The following is a 16,896-nucleotide window of genomic DNA, read 5'->3' as shown; positions in this document are numbered from 1 at the left end:
TATTTTATCCTATTCTATCTGCTGTCATGACTGATCTTTCTCTGGTTGTTTTTGTCCATCAGAAATATTTTCTGAGCCAATCGTTCCTCTGTCTGGGCCAGGGTAGAAAACTGCTTCATCAGAGCCTCTAAGAGTCCAAAAATTGGACCAGAACCAGATACCAGGGTAGATCTGGGTAGCAAGTTCTTTAAGGTTCTGCTCTGTTCCCTGTCAACTAAATCTGATTTCATGATGACCCTTTGGACTTGGTTCTGGGTTCACTTTGTAGTTTTATTGTCCTGATATGTTGCTAGCAGTTATAGTCTTTAGCTAGAGCCGATCTTTATTGACCCAGTTCCTGTTTTATTTAGGCGGTCCGGTTCCTTTTATGCACGTGGTTCTAATCTCCATCTTGTTCTGCTCGGCTCACATGTTTCTGGGTTTCTTTGTCACTTCACAAAACGAAATTGGAAAAATCTAATGCTTATGGTTTATGTTTAGGGAAAGTTCATATTTCTATGTATCATAACATCTGCAATTTTTTTCCTCTTTAATTTGATCTTATTTTTTCTAAACATCGGATAATAACTAAGGAGCTACAGCCATTTTATGACAGATGAGCTCATTCCTCACTAGAACAGTTATGTTTTGACTCGACTTAGTGCAGAGCAAAGGAGCCAGTGTCAACATGACATTGTCTATAGTGGACCCAAGTTCTGATTTTACCAGTTGACCTTTTTGTTAGAGAATCTCAGTGGGTGGTCCCTCTATATGAACTGGATTATTTCACTTGGAGTTCAAATAAAATAAATTTGGTATTGATTCAGACGCTGAAGATCAACCAGTTAATATTCTAGATATTATATGTCTGTGAAGTCACATGGATCACTTACTCTGAATCTGACAGTCCAGGTTCTTCACTGAAGCCTGGATCTGTTCTTTTGGACTCCTCACTCCTCATAGATGGTCCTGGAGGTTCTGCTTTGTCCTCCATCTCCTGGACTTCAGTCAACCTGAGAGAGAAACCAGAACCAGTCAGTTCCCAGTGATTCAGGCCCAGTCAGTGGTCTGTAGAGCAGAAAGCTGATCCCCATCATGTGTGTAGAGTTTTAGGTTAGTCCTGCTCCTCCTCTTCTTCCTGTTCCTCCTCATCTGTCTCTTCCTCCTCCTCACTCCTGTGACTGGCGTTATTCTGTCCTTCTGCATCAATTCCACGACTGAAATTGACCTCATCAGCTCCAAGTAACAATGGAGCAACAACAATAAGCATTATAAATTTTAGTGTTAGAACACAACTACAGTAGAAAAAAAATACTCAACTTAGTTATATATTTTTTTGAACTTGTAAAAATAGTTAACGTAGAAACACAACAGGACAACAGGATGTAGCCTGTAGTTAATAAAATATTATCCTTTGAAGACAGACTCTCCCCTGTAATCTTCCTTTTCCTGGTCAGCCAGCATGCATCAACATTCATTTAATTGATAAAGCAGAGTAATCATTTATACTCATATGGTTTAATCTCCAATGCTCTGTTGTGCCCTGAACACGTCCAAAACTGATACATGATATCTGGGATGGGAGGATAGGACCATGTAGGGAGTGTTTGCTGTTTGGGTTAATACACACACGCTGCATCCTGCACACATTTTCTCTACTCATTTCTGTCTCCTTTCTTTCCAGAATACTTTAACCACTTTCTTTCTTGCTTTTTATTATTTTAAATCAGGAGAGGTCGTTTGTATCTCCGCTTAATGCAGATCACAGCTGGATCCAGTCTGATGTTGTACTGTACCACCTGCAGCCAGGGGTGCTGCCAAGAATTATGGCCCCATGGCAAAAATAAACAAATAAAAAAAAGCTCAAATTTATCTTTCCACCACTGGTTTGGGCCACCAAACCTCCCTATGGCCACCCGACCCTGAACAAAACCAAAGAGGAAGTTCTCAGTCAGGTCAGAGTCTGCAGCAGACTGAGCTGTCAGCTGAAAGCAGCTGTAGAAAATCTAGAAGAGGCTCCAGAAACAGGACAGACTCGAGTAATAAAGCGTGTGAAGTTGAGAGCAGGGTTAGGGTTAACTTACCTCTATTAACAAGGGGGCAACTTATTTCTATCCTCCGCCTCAAAATGGAGCCTGATCAGAAAAGTTTCAGCTTCACTTCCTATTTCGCCGGAAATCAGGAGACTGGTGTGTTTTCCTCACAGGTTATTGTGCAATAACCTGTGCAATATTACTGTTAATCCTGTTCAATAAGCAACTTCAGCTGCATAGATATCTGACTACCTCGCTGTTGCTCTTACCTAGTACCACCTAATGTAAAACGTCATTCCATTTGTATATACTGTAAGTCACCTGAGCGTACATAAGTCACCCTAAATATCTGCTTTATTTCCCCTGTACTTTTTATTTTATTTTTTGATTTTTGATACACTGAACATATGTGGACACACTGTGTATACCTTATACCTAATGCACCTTTCCTCCTTTTGGCACCTTTCTTTTTGTTTATTAAGCCAATGTGTGACAAGTAAATTTCTCCACTGTGAGATCAATAAAGCCCTATCTTATCTTATCCTATTTTATCTTATCTTATGTTATCTTATCTCTAACAGAAGCATCTAGAATCAAAGTTTGATTCGTGGTGATAAATATTTACAGCTTACTGTAATGATTAGGGAGGAGATGAACCCGGTATTCAGCCAAACACAGTAGCGGTAATTAACGGGGTTTATTAACGGAGGTGGTGATGACTGGGAATCAGACAGACATCAACGTATGGTGCAGGGCGGACATCCTGGCAACACTTGACAGCGAACAAACTGGGCAAGCTGGGACCAAACGGACCGAACTGAGGCAATGAACGAATGGGTGACGAACCGACCGGGAGCAGAGAACTAAAGCAGGTTTAAATGAGCGGACAGACAGGCGAGCGGAGTAAAACTAATTAATCAAGGAAAGGTGGGGGTGATTAAGGGAGCTGACAGGACACTAGATGATAAACCTAAGACAGAAGAAAAAACAGAATAAACAAAGCACAGAACTAAATTCAGAACTAATACAGGGACCAGATAACTAGCACAGTAAACAGGCTAAACTGGAATCCAAAACAGAAATAAACCCAGAGGCAAGAAAGAGCTACTTAACCAAATAATAAACATAAACCAGAACAGAACATTACACTTACAGCTAAGATAGATTTTAAAGACTGAAAGAAAACTATAAGAAAGGAGAAAAACTTTAGCTGATCTACAGGTCCCACAAGTCTCTACAGAAAGCTGCAAAGGCTGCTGGGATATGTACTTTCTCAAAGCCAACCAGCAGAAACGCTATAAGAAAACTGGGAGGGCCAAAAGTGAGATAAGAAACATTCTGTCCAGGGGTGATGCTGAAAAACTAGTCCATGCATTTGTTACTTCAAGGCTGGACTATTGTAATTCTTTACTATCAGGAAGTCCACAAAATGCAGTTCAAAGCCTTCAGCTGATCCAAAATGCTGCAGCAAGAGTTCTGATGAAAATCAACAAGAGGGATTTTATTTCTCCAATTTTAGTTTTCCTCCATTGACTTCCTGTCCTCCAATCTGCATTGTTTGCTGTTATTTCATCTTTTAACTTTTTGTTCTCTGTCATTTTTTTGAGGTTTTTGGCTAGTGGCTTGTTTTTCATACAGTGGGCTGACAGGAAAGGGGGTAGAAAGAGAGGGGGAGAGCGATGCGACAAAGGACCACAAGTCAGAGTCAAACCTGAGTCGGCCGCGTTGAGGACTAAGGCCTCCGTACATGGGTCATGCGCGCTATGCACTGCGCCACTGAAGCACTCCCATCATTTTTCTCGTCATGGAAGGTACACCTGGTCTGGTGTTCTGTTAGCTGTGACATCATCCAAGGGAGGCAGATCATCCGCTATTACCATCTAACATAGAAAGTACTCCTGGATCAATGTGTGCTTCTGTGCTTTCTGTGACTCTGCTCTGTCTTCTCTAACCTCTGCTGGGTTTCCTTAGAGAGGAATCTTTCTGACAAATCTGGAGGATTTGATGGAATTTGAAGTGCCTGGAGATGACATGTTGTGCATTCATCCATCCGTCCATTATCTAACATGTCTATCATGAGAGGTGCTGGTGCCTATCTCCAATGGGAGAGAGGCGGGGTACACCCAGGACAGGTGGTCAGTCTATCAAAGGACAACACAGAGACAAACTTTACAAACAACCATCCTCACACACACACACACACAATATATATATATATATATATATATATATATATATATATATATATATATATATATATATATATATATATATATATATATATATATATATATATATATATATATAATTCACCAATGTCTAAAGCTCTGATGCCTTCACGGAGTAGATGCAGTTTTGGAGAGACTAAACTTGAACATGTAGACCTGTATCTCTCTATCTAATATTAGAATAATCACATTCTAATATAAACAATATCTTTTAATCTTACTTGTGAAAGGTTATGCCTCGAGCCCTGAAGTCAGAGTCCTTCGATTTAAACAAAAATACGCCCGACAGTGCTGAGGTATCATTAGTGTGTTCAGCTTGAATCAGCAGGTTATCTTGTCGACCGCCCCAAGATGGCGGCCGTAATTCCTGCGCCGCGACAGTCAATGCGGGGTCTACTCTTATATAACGTCTATGATTTATGCCCGACGCGCAGCCGCGTTGATCACTTCCGGGTTCTTTGTCCTTGTGTTGCTGTGAGGCCAGAATCGGGAGTGTTGGTGAGGCTGAAAGAGAGCAGCAGCTGCTGCAGGTGATGAAGTCTGGAAAGAAGTCCAGCAGCTGGAGGCACAGCGGAGAAACTGGAGGGAAGCAGGAGCTCAAAGAGCGACAGGACGCAGCAGAGGAGACACCAATGATGGGGGATGTTTTCCAGCCCAGAGTTCTGCTGCACCCATCAGGTTTGGAGATTTCCTTCTTCATGCTAACTGTGTGGATGGAGCTAAAGTTTAGGAGCCGTTTTCAGCAGCTGATGGATTCCTCCTCTTCATCACAACTCGTTGCAGGCTTTCCCCCAGAAAACTGGCTAAGCCTGCAGATCTGCACAGGAGGTGCTAATGCTAGCTTAGCATGTAGCATAGGAGGTGCTAATGCTAGCTTCACATGTAGCTTAGGAAAGCTAATGGTAGCCTAGCATGTAGCACCGTTATGTTTAACGTTTTTATGATCTGCCTGTCTGGGAAAGTTCTTCCGAACAACGCTTGTAGGTTGATCTTGTCAAGAAAGATGGTGACATGTTATCCTCTGATTGTTGACTATGGAAGGCCAATCCTGCCATAATTCTGAAAATATAAATAATAAATTATTGAGTGAATAAAATAAACACTGGGGCAAAAACTAGGTAAAAATATATATTTATGTGCCATTAAAATAAAAATAATACATTTATTCAATAATTGACAAGCTAAACAGCTTCAAATATTATATTTTTCTATTTCAATATTCAGCTGTTGTGTTTTATCTCTTTGCGTTGATGAGTACGCCATGACTGTGTCAGCTTACATCAACAAATGCATTGAGGACGTCAGCACCACAAAGACCATCATCACCCGAGCCAACCAACGACCCTGGATTACTGAGGAGGTCTGTCAAGCTCTAAAAGCTCAGAACTCAGCCTTCAAGTCTGGTGACAAGAAGGCTCTGAGGACATCGAGAGCCAACTTGAACCGTGTCATCAGGTTAGCAAAGTAGAACCACAGTCAGAAAATCACTGAATCCCATCATGATGAAGTACTTTGAAAGGTTGGTAAAGGAACACATCGTCTCCAGTCTTCCTCCAACATTCGACCCGTTCCAGTTTGCCTACTGGCAGAACCGCTCCACTGAGGACGCCATCTCCTCTGCTCTTCATCTGAGCCTGGCACACCTGGAGGAGAAGAACACGCACGTGCGGATGCTGTTCCTGGACTTCAGTTCAGCATTCAACACCATCATCCCACAACATCTGGTGGGAAAACTGGAGCATCTGGGCTTCAACACACCCCTACGAAACTGGCTGCTAGACTTCCTCACCAACAGACCTCAGTCGGTCCGGGTCATCAGAACATCTCTGATGTCATCACCCTCAGCACGGGCTCCCCTCAGGGCTGCGTCCTGAGCCCCCTGCTGTTCACCCTGATGACACACGACTGCGTCCCCAGGTTCACCACCAATCACATTGTGAAGTTTGCAGACGACACAACGGTGGTGGGCCTGATCAGAGACGACAACGACCAGGACTACAGAGAGGAGGTGGAGCAGCTGGTGGGCTGGTGCAGAGACAACAGCCTGATCCTGAACGTGGAGAAGACGAAGGAGATCATCGTCGACTTCAGGAAGAACCGGCCTCACCACGCTCTACTGCTCATCAACAGCTCAGCTGTGGAGGTGGTCAGCAGCACCAAGTTCCTGGGGGTGCACATCACGGACAACCTCAGCTGGTCTGTGAACACCATGTCACTGGTGAAGAGGGCACAGAAACGACTGTACTTCCTGCGGAGGATGAGGAGAGCCCACCTGCCCCCGCCCATCCTCACGACCTTCTACAGAAGCACCATAGAGAGCATTCTGACCAGCTGTCTCTCTGTGTGGAGTGGAGGCTGCAGTGCCTCTGACTGGAAGGAGAGTGGTGAGGACAGCAGAATGGATCATCGGGGCTCCTCTTCCCTCCATTAAAGACATTTCATCTCAGCGCTGCGTGTCCCGAGCTCGTAACATCATCAGGGACCCCTCACACCCCCACCATGGACTGTTCTCCCTGCTGCCCTCTGGGAAGAGGTTCCACAGCATCCGCTGTAGGTCCACCAGGTTCTGAAAAAGCTTTTTCCCTGCTACCATCAGAATGTTGAACTGCTGAAGCCACAAATGGACACTGAAATGTATTTATTAAGATCTACTGCATTTTACCGTGAATTTTCCAAGCTGTATGAAAATGAAATTTCGTTCTGTACGCACTCTGTGCATGCAGGATGACTAATAAAGTTGTCTAAGTCTAATGTGTGTTTTTATTTAATCCACTGATTTCCAATCATGTTTTTCTTGAACTCTTTATTGTATCTAGTGAGTTTATCACAAAGGACTTTTCATTTGGATGTGATTTTTTTTTTTTTTTTTTCTTTTTCTTTCTTCTCGTGTTCCATCTAAATGTATTAAAACACAATTTTTTTTCCCTCAAATATTTTTTGGGCAATCAGCTCCACCCCCTTTTTTATTTCATATTTAATTACATCCAATTATAGGAAAACATGTTTTTTCCTTATATAATATATATTCTTTTAGTTATTTTATAATTTTAAATCTGGAAAATCTCTTATATTTCCACATCTACTTCTCTCTTGTCTGAAAGTCGGAAAAAAAACATGGATGTTTGTATTCTTAATTACATATTATCTTGTATCTGGCCACTCGTACCATGGCTACAATGTGGAGTAATCAGGGTGATGATCAGTGTTGATGCCAAACATGAAGCTTTTGGCAGTTTGATCAGTTTTTTTTTTTTTGTTGTTGACATCGTTGTAACATTGTAAAGATCTAGTTGTTGATAAAGCATGTAATGTGTTTCAGTGTTGGCTGCAGATGTTAAAGAAGAGGCTTCTGAAGAACAGAGTCCTGAGGGGGAGCAGCAGGAGTCAGAGCCCCTCCACATAAAGGAGGAACAGGAGGAACCCGGGGCCCGTCAGGAAGGAGAGCAGCTCCTTGTGAAGGAGGAGACTGATAGCAGCTTTCCATTAACTGCTGCTCCTATCAACAGTAAGGATTGGTTTACTTTGTTTCTGTGTCCTGTGTTGTAGCTAAAGGCCAAAACTCTCTGGATTCATCAGCTTCCTATCAGACAAAATGTCAGCTCAGTCTGACTCTACGTGCTCCCATCCTATTTCTTCAACCTCTGACTAGAGGCTCCAGTTCAGATCTCCTGACTCTCTAGGTCAAGTGTTCATGCTAGAGTCTGCTGGTCTGTGAGGAAACACAAAGCTGCTCTTGCTGCTGGAACAAACTCAGCCAGGATCCCAGTTTCACCGTCAGATATGGAGGCAAAGTAAAACTCATCCGCTTTGGGGGAAATACTAAATAAATCTTCAGATCCCAACCTGAACAGATCCCAGTTTCTGATCAGTTTGGTCCACTGGTGGGTTCACCAGGAACCACAAAACCCTCAGGATCTCCAAGATCGACAATGGTGAGAATTGAGCTAGTATCAGTTTTCATCTACTAGATCAACCTGCAGTTCCAAAGCCACAAGTGGTCCTTTAACTCACTTAATCTATTCAGTAATGAATTATTGCCGTGTTTTTGTTTTGTTTGTTTCTTTTGTTTTCCACCCTATCAAATATGAGGGTGGAACCTGCTATCTTTTTTTTTTTTCACTGTGTTTTTATTTTTCTGATTTTGCTCTACTATGGACCAACCTTGTGTCTGGAATAAAGATTGATTGATCAGTCGATCCATGCCCCCCAGTTAATTTGGTCTAAAACACCACTGGAACCTTTGTAACTCACCAAAACCTCAGCTGGAAATCTGCACATATGTAGGAGATGTTTATGGGTTCATGACTGTGGTTGGATGAATTTTTCTGTACTTAGAAGGAGCTTGGTTGGTTTTGTTGGATCACAGGCATAGAACTTAATAGATTTGAGAACAATCAGCATCTCTGTAGTCTGTTAGCTTGTTCCTTGGACTTTTTCTTTCTACAGACTTATTAAATGTGGACACAGTTCCAAAAAAGTAAAAAAAAAAAAAAAACTAGACTTTTTTCCGAAGTTTGAAGACGTTTTGCTTACTATTCAGAAAACTTTGTCAATTCTAAATGTCTGGAGTAGTGTGGAACTCCAAGCTTTATAGTACTGACCAACAAAGGCCTTGTTATGGCTTGGATAACATGGAAATTGAACCGAAACAGGTTCAACCCCTTAGTAATGGGGAGTCGTTAAGGTCATTGTAGGCCTGTAAATTAACTGTGGGCACAGATAACCTACCTGAACATCCTGAATGATCTCATGTCTTTTTGTTAGAGAGCTTCATCCTGTCTGAGTTTTTTGGTCCTTAATTCAGTGTCTTGTTTTCAGTGGTTAAAGTCGTCACCTGCTCCTGTCTATACTCTTCAATTGAAAAATACTTTATTAATCTCAAAGGGAAATTAAACGCTGGTGTAACTCATGTCATTGCGTTCTTCAACCAGTCGTAGATAATGATGGCTGCAGGGGAAGGATCTCCTGTAGAAGTCTGTCTTACAGCTGATCTAGAGGAGCCTCTGACTGAAGACACTCTGTTGTTGTACAACGGTCTGATGAAGAGGATGCATATGGTTGTCCAGAATGTTCTTCCCTTAATAAAGAATCCTTCATTGCCCAGTCATCTCCAGAGGTTCCAGAAGGGTCTCCAGAACAGAGCCGGCTTTCTTTATCAGCTTGTTGAGCTTCTTTAGGTCAGTTGTTCTGATGCTGCCACCCTAACAGATGATGGCAGAGGAGATCATGTTCTACAGCAGACCTATAGAAGATCTGCAGCATGTTGCTACCAACCCTGAACGACCTAAACTCGTTCCCTTCTTGTAAACAGCTTCAACAGTTGCCCAGGGGCATGGCTATGGGTGGGCCTGAATTAGGGCCCACCCAATGAAGTGGCATTCCTTGAAAAAAATAAACTAAGAGTGCTTTACACTCTATATTTATGCATTTCCCCACTATGATTATCCCTTGCACTCAGCCCAGACCTGAAAAGAATTGTTTCCGCTCCCCTTATCGCCTCAACCATGTCTCATTGAACATAAACTATGCTGGGACCAGACAATCAGTTCCTAAATAGCCTGTTTTTTTCTGTAGCCGTCTAAGCTTTGTATGCTCAAAATTTGCGGATACAACATAAAAGTGCTATTTCTTATACTGTTATTTCCTGTAATTTTAAGAATAATGCTAGCTGGTTCAGCTTGGAGAGCAAACAACACATTTACTCCAACGTGAAACTTGAAACTACGCACTTTGAGGCAACCTGCACAAATGCAGGGGAAAAATGTCTGATCAGAGGTTGAGGTGACAACAAAGCGTATGAAATGTAGCAATCTGCAAGAGAAGGAGCAGAGCAGAGGGGAAACATCAAAAGCTAGATCATGCATAATGACGCAGTGTAACAACCACGCTGCGGCACTTGAAGCATGCGGCCCACCATATTTTCCCCCATTTTAACTGTAATATTGTGTTTAATAAAAGAGAAGAAGTTTTCCATTCATTAAAACAGCGGTTTTGTTTATCTTGGGTCTGGATCGATTATGCAACAGTGGCTGTTTCTGAGTGACGTTGTGTTCAATTCAATACAATTCAATTCAATTGAACCTCCAGCAGAACCAGAACCAGGCTCAGTATGAACGGTCATCTGACTTGACCCACTGGGGGTTAGAGAGGACAGAGCAGAGACACAAGACAGACAGAAATAATGACTTTGACAGACTGCAGCAATTTAAATGATCCAGAAGTTACTCCACAGTATTTGTGGCTCAATCGCTGCGGGGTAACTGTTGGCGATGGAACCATGTTAAAATCCAAAAGTTGTAAGTATAGCAGAGAGTATCCCATGGCCTGACAACTTATTGATTCATGCCTTAATAACTTAAGACTTACTGACTCTCCCACGGCCTAGATTCATTGTAGAAGAGATCTTTAAGGTCCATTGTGGCGTGAAGGGTGCTGAACCTCTGGTTAAGAGGTTCCAGGATATCAGTGTAACTCTGGACCGTTAAGGTCATCGTATTGGTGGCACTCTGACCAGTTTCTCTTGCTAGAAATGTGTTTCTTTGCCAAATTCTTCTCATCAAGATTCTTGTGGAGTAAAAGGCCAATACAAAATTTTCAAAAACATTTTTTAATATTCCAGAAGGTTTGATTGGCTTGTTTTGCATGAGTTGGATTGTGTTAGTAGCACTCTGCCATGTTGACCTATTTACAACTGTCCATGGTTTACTTTACCATGGTTGTTTAAATTGTCAAGATATACTTGGTCATAAGGCATGCAATGTGTTTCAGTGTCGCCTGCTGATATTAAAGAGGAGGTCGCTGAAGAAAAGAATCCTGGTGTGGACCAGCAGGAAATGGAGCTTTTCTACATAAAGGAGGAAAGTGAAACAATCTGGGTCAGCCAGGAAGGAGAGACACTAAATTTGAAGCAAGATACTGAAGACTCCAGGTTTCTATCAACTGTTGATAATATGAAGATTGAAGAGGATGAAGAGAAACCTCAATTTGCGTACTTTCATCAACAGCTAATAGAAGTCAGAGATTTTCCAATCAGTACTTCATCTGACTATATAAAGGGAAAAATTAAAGAGGGGCTCTCAAATGTGGATTCCATGAACAAAGTTCTTGAAGTTGGTAGTAAAAATGTTAATATGAAGAAAAATCTAAAGAAAATCAAAGTCCACCCCAGAGAAAAAGCCTTTGGTTGTGATGTTTGTGTAAAAACATTTTACAAAAAGTCAATTTTAAAAGAACACTTAAGAACCCACAAGGGAGAAAAACCGTTTGGTTGCGATCCCTTTCTTGAAAATGTTTCCCATAAGTCTGGCTTAAATACACACATGAGAATCCACACAGGCGAGAAACCTTTTGGTTGTGATACATGTGATAAAAGATTTTCCAAGAAGTCTAATTTAAAAAGACACATGGGAATCCACACAGGGGGACAAAAATCTTTTAGTTGTGACGCATGTGGGAGAAGATTTATGAACAGATCACATTTAAAAAGACACATGGGATACCACATGGGAGAAAAACCTTTTAGTTGTGATACATGTGGTAAAATATTTTCCAATAAGTCAAATTTGAAAAGACACATTGGAATCCACACAGAAGAGAAACATTTTACTTGTGATACTTGTGATCAAAGATTTACCAACAGGGCAGAATTAAAAAAACACATGAGAAACCACATGGAAGAAAAACCTTTTGGTTGTGTTGCATGTGATGAAAGATTTACTGACAAATCAGACTTAAAAACACACACGATAATCCACACAGGAGGGAAACCTTTTGTCTGTGATGTATGTGGGAAAAGATTTTCTCTCAAGTCATATTTAAAAATTCATATGAGAATCCACACAGGAGAAAAACCTTTTGGTTGTGATGTATGTGGGAGAACATTTTCCCAGAAGTCACAATTAAAAAGACACATGGGAAACCACATGGGACAAAAACCTTTTGGTTGTGATGCATGTGGTAAGAGATTTACAGATAAATCAGGCTTAAATAGACACACGATAATCCACACTGGAGAGAAACCTTTTCATTGCAATGTGTGCAGTAAAAGATTTACAGACAAATCTTACTTAAATAGACACATGAGAATCCACACAGGAGAGAGACCTTTTGATTGTGATGCTTGTGGTAAAACATTTACCCACAAGTCAGAATTAAAAAAACACATGGGAAACCACATGGAAGAAAAACCTTTTGCATGTGATGCATGTGGTAAAAGATTTGCAGATAAGTCAGGCTTAAATAAACACATGAGAATCCACAAAGGAGAGAAACCTTTTTGTTGTGATGAATGTGGTAAAAGGTTTATTGACAATTCGGACTTAAAAACACACATGATAATCCACACAGGAGAGAAGGCTTTTGGTTGTGATGCATGTGGGAGAACATTTTCCCTCAAGTCATATTTAAGAATTCACATGAGAATCCACACAGGAGAAAAACCTTTTCGTTGTGAGACATGTGGGAGAAGATTTTCCCTTAAGTCGTATTTAAAAACTCACATCCGAACGCACACAGGAGAAAAACCTTTCTGTTGTGATGCATGCGGGAGACGATTTTCCCAGAAGTCACAATTAAATAAACATATTGGAAGCCACATGGGAGAAAAACCTTTTGCTTGTGATGCATGCAGTAAAAGATTTAGAGATAAGTCAGGCTTAAATAGACACATGAAAATCCACACAGGAGAGAAACATTTGGTTGTGATGGATGCAGTAAAAGGTTTACCAACTAGTCAGACTTAAACATACACAAGAATCCTCATGGTACAGAAACCTTATGATTTTGACGCATGTGGTAAAAGATTTACCAACAAGTCAGACTTTTAGTGCATTCCATTTGTCCTCGGTAGCCTGGATTCACAACGTCCAGGTTGGAAATTTTTAACTGGAATGGCTCCTAATGTCTGTATTAGGAGTTGGAAGTAGTGTGCAAAATTAACTTCCTGATTCACCGGCCAAGTTGGTCGTAGATGTAAAAATCAACCTGCCAAGCATATTTTTCCACACAGGAGAGAAACATTTGGTTGTGATGGATGCAGTAAAAGGTTTACCAACTAGTCAGACTTAAACATACACAAGAATCCTCATGGTACAGAAACCTTATGATTGTGACGCATGTGGTAAAAGATTTACCAACAAGTCAGCATTTTAGTGCATTCCATTTGTCCTCGGTAGCCTGGATTCACAACGTCCAGGTTGGAAATTTTTAACTGGAATGGCTCCTAATGTCTGTATTAGGAGTTGGAAGTAGTGTGCAAAATTAACTTCCTGATTCACCGGCCAAGTTGGTCGTAGATGTAAAAATCAACCTGCCAAGCATATTTTTACTCACCAAAATATTAATTCTGACAGACTCCTGCTAAATATCTCCACATAATCCCACTATGTCATTAGCTTTAGCTAAACCATTCACTCTAGTGCTCCAAGACTATAAATCAACCTTGAGAGACACAGTCCCACGTCCAAACATACTGTGGTGGACCAGTAACCTAATTCAGTATCCACTGGAACAGGTGGTGGTCTACTCCTGGCCGCTCCAGCTTGTCCTTCAAGAGTTCTGTTTGGATGGTATTAAATGCACTGGAGAAATCAAAGGACATGATCCATTTGGTGCACCCAGGCTTTTCCAGGTGGGACAGAGGTCGGTTTAGCAGGTAGTTGAAGGCATCATCCACCCTGATGCCAGGCTGGTAGACAAACTACAGTAAATCCAATGAAGACTTCACCAAGGGGTCAAGATAGTTGAGGATCACCCTCTTGAGGGTCATCATCAAGTGTCATGTTAACTCTGCAGACCTGTAACCTAAAGCTGTTGAAGTCTTTAGGTTGTGGGGTCTCAGGCACCAGTACCAAACAGGAGGTCTTCCACAGCTGTTTTACTCTCCCCTTTCTCAGACAAATATTAAAGATGTGTCCCTGTATGGCACACAGCTGAACTGTGCTGTACTTTAGGAATCTTCCAGGTGTGTTGACTTTTCCTTGCCGGTCTCCCACAACTCTTTCTCCTCATTTCTATTCAAGCTGCTGCCACTGTGGCTGGATTATTGGCTTTGGCCAGTGCTATCAGCTCATCCCTGGTATAAACTGCATGTTGCCACCTGTCTTCTCCAAAAACAAATTCCGAATGTAAAAACAATGAGCAACAAAATTACCAGAAAACATTTTGTTCAGTCTTATCAAACACATATTGCAAAAAGACTGGGACATACACACACACACTATACTCCACAAAGAGAGAACCCCAATGGGTCTGATGCATGTGGCAAAAGATGTTCCATCAAGTCCCACTTGAAAAAACAAACAAACATGAGAATCCACACTTCAGACCAACTGCTTAATTAAAGAGGTTGTGATGTAAGATTTAATAAATATTCATTATCAAACTAACATGATAATGAACGCAAAAGAGCTCTTTAGTTGTTGCTTGGGATAAAGGTTTTTCTCTTGATTCAGCTTATCCCTTGTGGGGTCACGAGGGGTGCTGGTACCTATCTCCAGCTGTCAACTGGCGAGAGGTAGGGTACACCCTGGACAGGTCGTCAGTCTATCGCAGGGCAAGCTTTAGACATAAAAGCATAAAATATGATTCAGACATAAAATATCTGCAATCCTGGGCCTTTTAAGTGAAAAGTGATTCTTGAGTTTTTTAGCTTTTCCCCACATTGTGGTTTGGAAAAATTCCTTTCATTTCTCCCCATCGAGCTGCATCTGATCACGTCCATAATCACTCAGTGAACAGCAGTCTTTTCACGACACATTGTGGCCCTTTTATGCTGTGTTGAGCCCTGCTATCAAGAAGGGAAAAGGGGAGTAAACACGAGCCAGAAAAAAACAGAAATGGCAACACTAGCTAAATGGTCAGAGTAGGGTGGCGTTGACTAAAGTGGAGCAAGAGGGGAGAGGGTTTTTAGTGATTCTGGTGGAGCACATATGAGCTCACTTTTTTTATATATAATCTTTTTTCAAAACATGTTTTTCCTCTTTCGCTTTTTACCCAGTTGGAGATTTTGGCTTTTGAGGTTTTTATTGCTTGGTTTTATGTATCTGCTATTTCATTATTATTGTGCTTTTGCTCTGTGTTTTGTTCTTTTATGTTCTGAATTATTTGGTTTTTGAGACCTGAAGAACACTTTGCCCAACCGAGTTGTATCTTAAAGTGCTTTATTAATAAAGATGTCGAATTGAGTCAGACTTCATTTTGATTTGTCTTGGATAAAGATTAGAAAATCTAAATCAATGGAAATATGTCATGCAGTTTAATTCAGAAATCCTGAAAATTGAACCTAGTTATAATTTATTGCTAATTATAGACACTTCAAGCATTCTTATTAGAAATATATATCCCCTACTGTAGTTTTATTTTTGGCATATTTGAACCTGTAACCATTATAGTAAAACAAGGTAAGGTGTAAATCACAGGAATGAAGAAAAATCATTTAAATAGTTTAACCTGTTCTATTAACTTTTACTTGCTGCACTGCGAGACAATGATATTTTATGTATAGTCTTTACCTTAACATTAGATGAGCATGTTTTTAAATAAATAGGAATGTCCCTCTTTTTGGCCCTTTTTTACATCAGCATTGGAGAGGTCAAGAACCGGAGAAAATGTTACATTTGCAGGAATATGTGACAACTACGTTAGACCACAGTTTAGTGCAGCTTAGACTGTCCAACCCTTTACTTACCCCAGCCAAGCAACTGATCTCCTGAAAACTCAAAATGTTTATTACACAAGCATCAGCAGTCATGGATTAGTTCTTTGAGCAACATGGAACCAACATAAAGACAAAAACACACCAACCATGGTCAAAATGTAATAATTAAACAAGTCAGACAGAGTGGCTGTCTGACTCCACAGACAGCCACAGGCTAGCACAAGTTGGCTAAAAGTCCTCGCTACTTTTTCTGCTTTATCTTTTACTCACGTTGCTTCCCCACTGAAGAGCTCCGGGGCCCCCAGGGGAGGCACTCCTCACACTATGAAAGCCCTTCTCTCTACGCATTAATGCTCTTGAAAATGCCGCCTCCGCTTTATTTACGTTGCTCTGCAGCCAGTCAGTGAGCCAGCATTGACGACCACCTGCAGGGGACTTAAGCGGCGCGACATGGTGAGTGATGCATTAATCACACAACGCTTTTAATGGTCAATTTTCTCGATTAGTTGTTGAAGCTCTTTTTTCTTTTCTTTTTTCGTTACAGTTTTCATCAACAAATGTATATCTTTTCTTTTCCTTACATATTTCTGCCTCCTGTTTTTCAGCCTTCTGCTTTTCCACTTCCTGATTTTTAGCCTCCTTTTTTTATCCACCTCATCTTTTTATGCCTGGTGTTTAACCGTATGTCATTAAACAGGAAAGAGCAGGATCCATGTGCAGATCAATTGTGGATGCCGGTGTTTTTTTCTGTACAAGACATCCGGTCGGTCACTTCCTGTCACAGGCTAGCTAGCTGAAACGCAGCTAATTCAACTTCGTACCAAATTACTCATCATTATGACGAAGAAGCGAGGATCGTTTGTAAAGTTAGAGGTCGTAATAATAACTGGTGTAAAAGAGAGGTTTACGTGGAGCAGGAGTGTCTTAATCATCGTACTAGAGCTGTGGATGCAAGGCGCCCTACGTCCTTCATCTCCAGCCAAAAAAATAAGAAATCCCT

General features: G+C 41.2%; 2 protein-coding genes across 5 annotated transcripts in view; one reads left to right on the top strand and one right to left on the bottom strand.

Annotated features, from left to right (window-relative positions):
* Positions 1-1,226, bottom strand: part of LOC105921678 (NLR family CARD domain-containing protein 3) — a 1,041,521-nt gene extending 1,040,295 nt beyond the window's left edge. The window contains exon 1 of the mRNA XM_036128283.1: positions 873-1,226. Coding sequence (XP_035984176.1) covers positions 873-973 — 101 coding nt within the window. The 5' untranslated portion in view covers positions 974-1,226. The remainder of the gene's footprint in view (positions 1-872) is intronic.
* A 6,443-nt stretch (positions 1,227-7,669) lies between these two features.
* On the top strand, positions 7,670-16,621 carry LOC105922665 (oocyte zinc finger protein XlCOF6). 4 transcript variants are annotated; one of them, XM_036128307.1, is made up of 3 exons: positions 7,670-7,693; positions 7,787-8,172; positions 11,009-13,244. In XM_036128307.1, exon 3 carries the CDS (start codon positions 11,074-11,076, stop codon positions 12,979-12,981), a length of 1,908 nt encoding a protein of 635 aa, XP_035984200.1. In that variant the 5' UTR covers positions 7,670-7,693; positions 7,787-8,172; positions 11,009-11,073; the 3' UTR covers positions 12,982-13,244. The 4 variants fall into 4 exon arrangements, with proteins under 4 accessions (XP_035984200.1, XP_035984198.1, XP_035984199.1 ...); XM_036128305.1 differs by lacking the exons at positions 7,670-7,693; positions 7,787-8,172 and adding exons at positions 7,699-7,745; positions 13,257-16,621 and having other exon boundaries at positions 11,009-12,931; XM_036128306.1 differs by lacking the exons at positions 7,670-7,693; positions 7,787-8,172 and adding exons at positions 7,699-7,745; positions 13,262-16,621 and having other exon boundaries at positions 11,009-12,936.
* Positions 16,622-16,896: the final 275 nt, after the last annotated feature.

This window comes from Fundulus heteroclitus, chromosome 24, assembly GCF_011125445.2.
Source record: "Fundulus heteroclitus isolate FHET01 chromosome 24, MU-UCD_Fhet_4.1, whole genome shotgun sequence".
Classification (NCBI taxonomy): Eukaryota; Metazoa; Chordata; class Actinopteri; order Cyprinodontiformes; family Fundulidae; genus Fundulus; species Fundulus heteroclitus.
The sequence above is the reverse complement of the archived record's forward strand: the minus strand, read 5'-3'. Positions and strand labels throughout refer to the sequence as shown.

What these genes read in the sequence shown, in the direction of transcription:
- LOC105922665 (XM_036128305.1), top strand. An exon ending in AATCCACACAGGAGAGAAAC is followed by an intron (nt 12,932 to 13,256) that starts ATTTGGTTGTGA and finishes CAGGAGAGAAAC; the next exon opens with ATTTGGTTGTGATGGATGCA.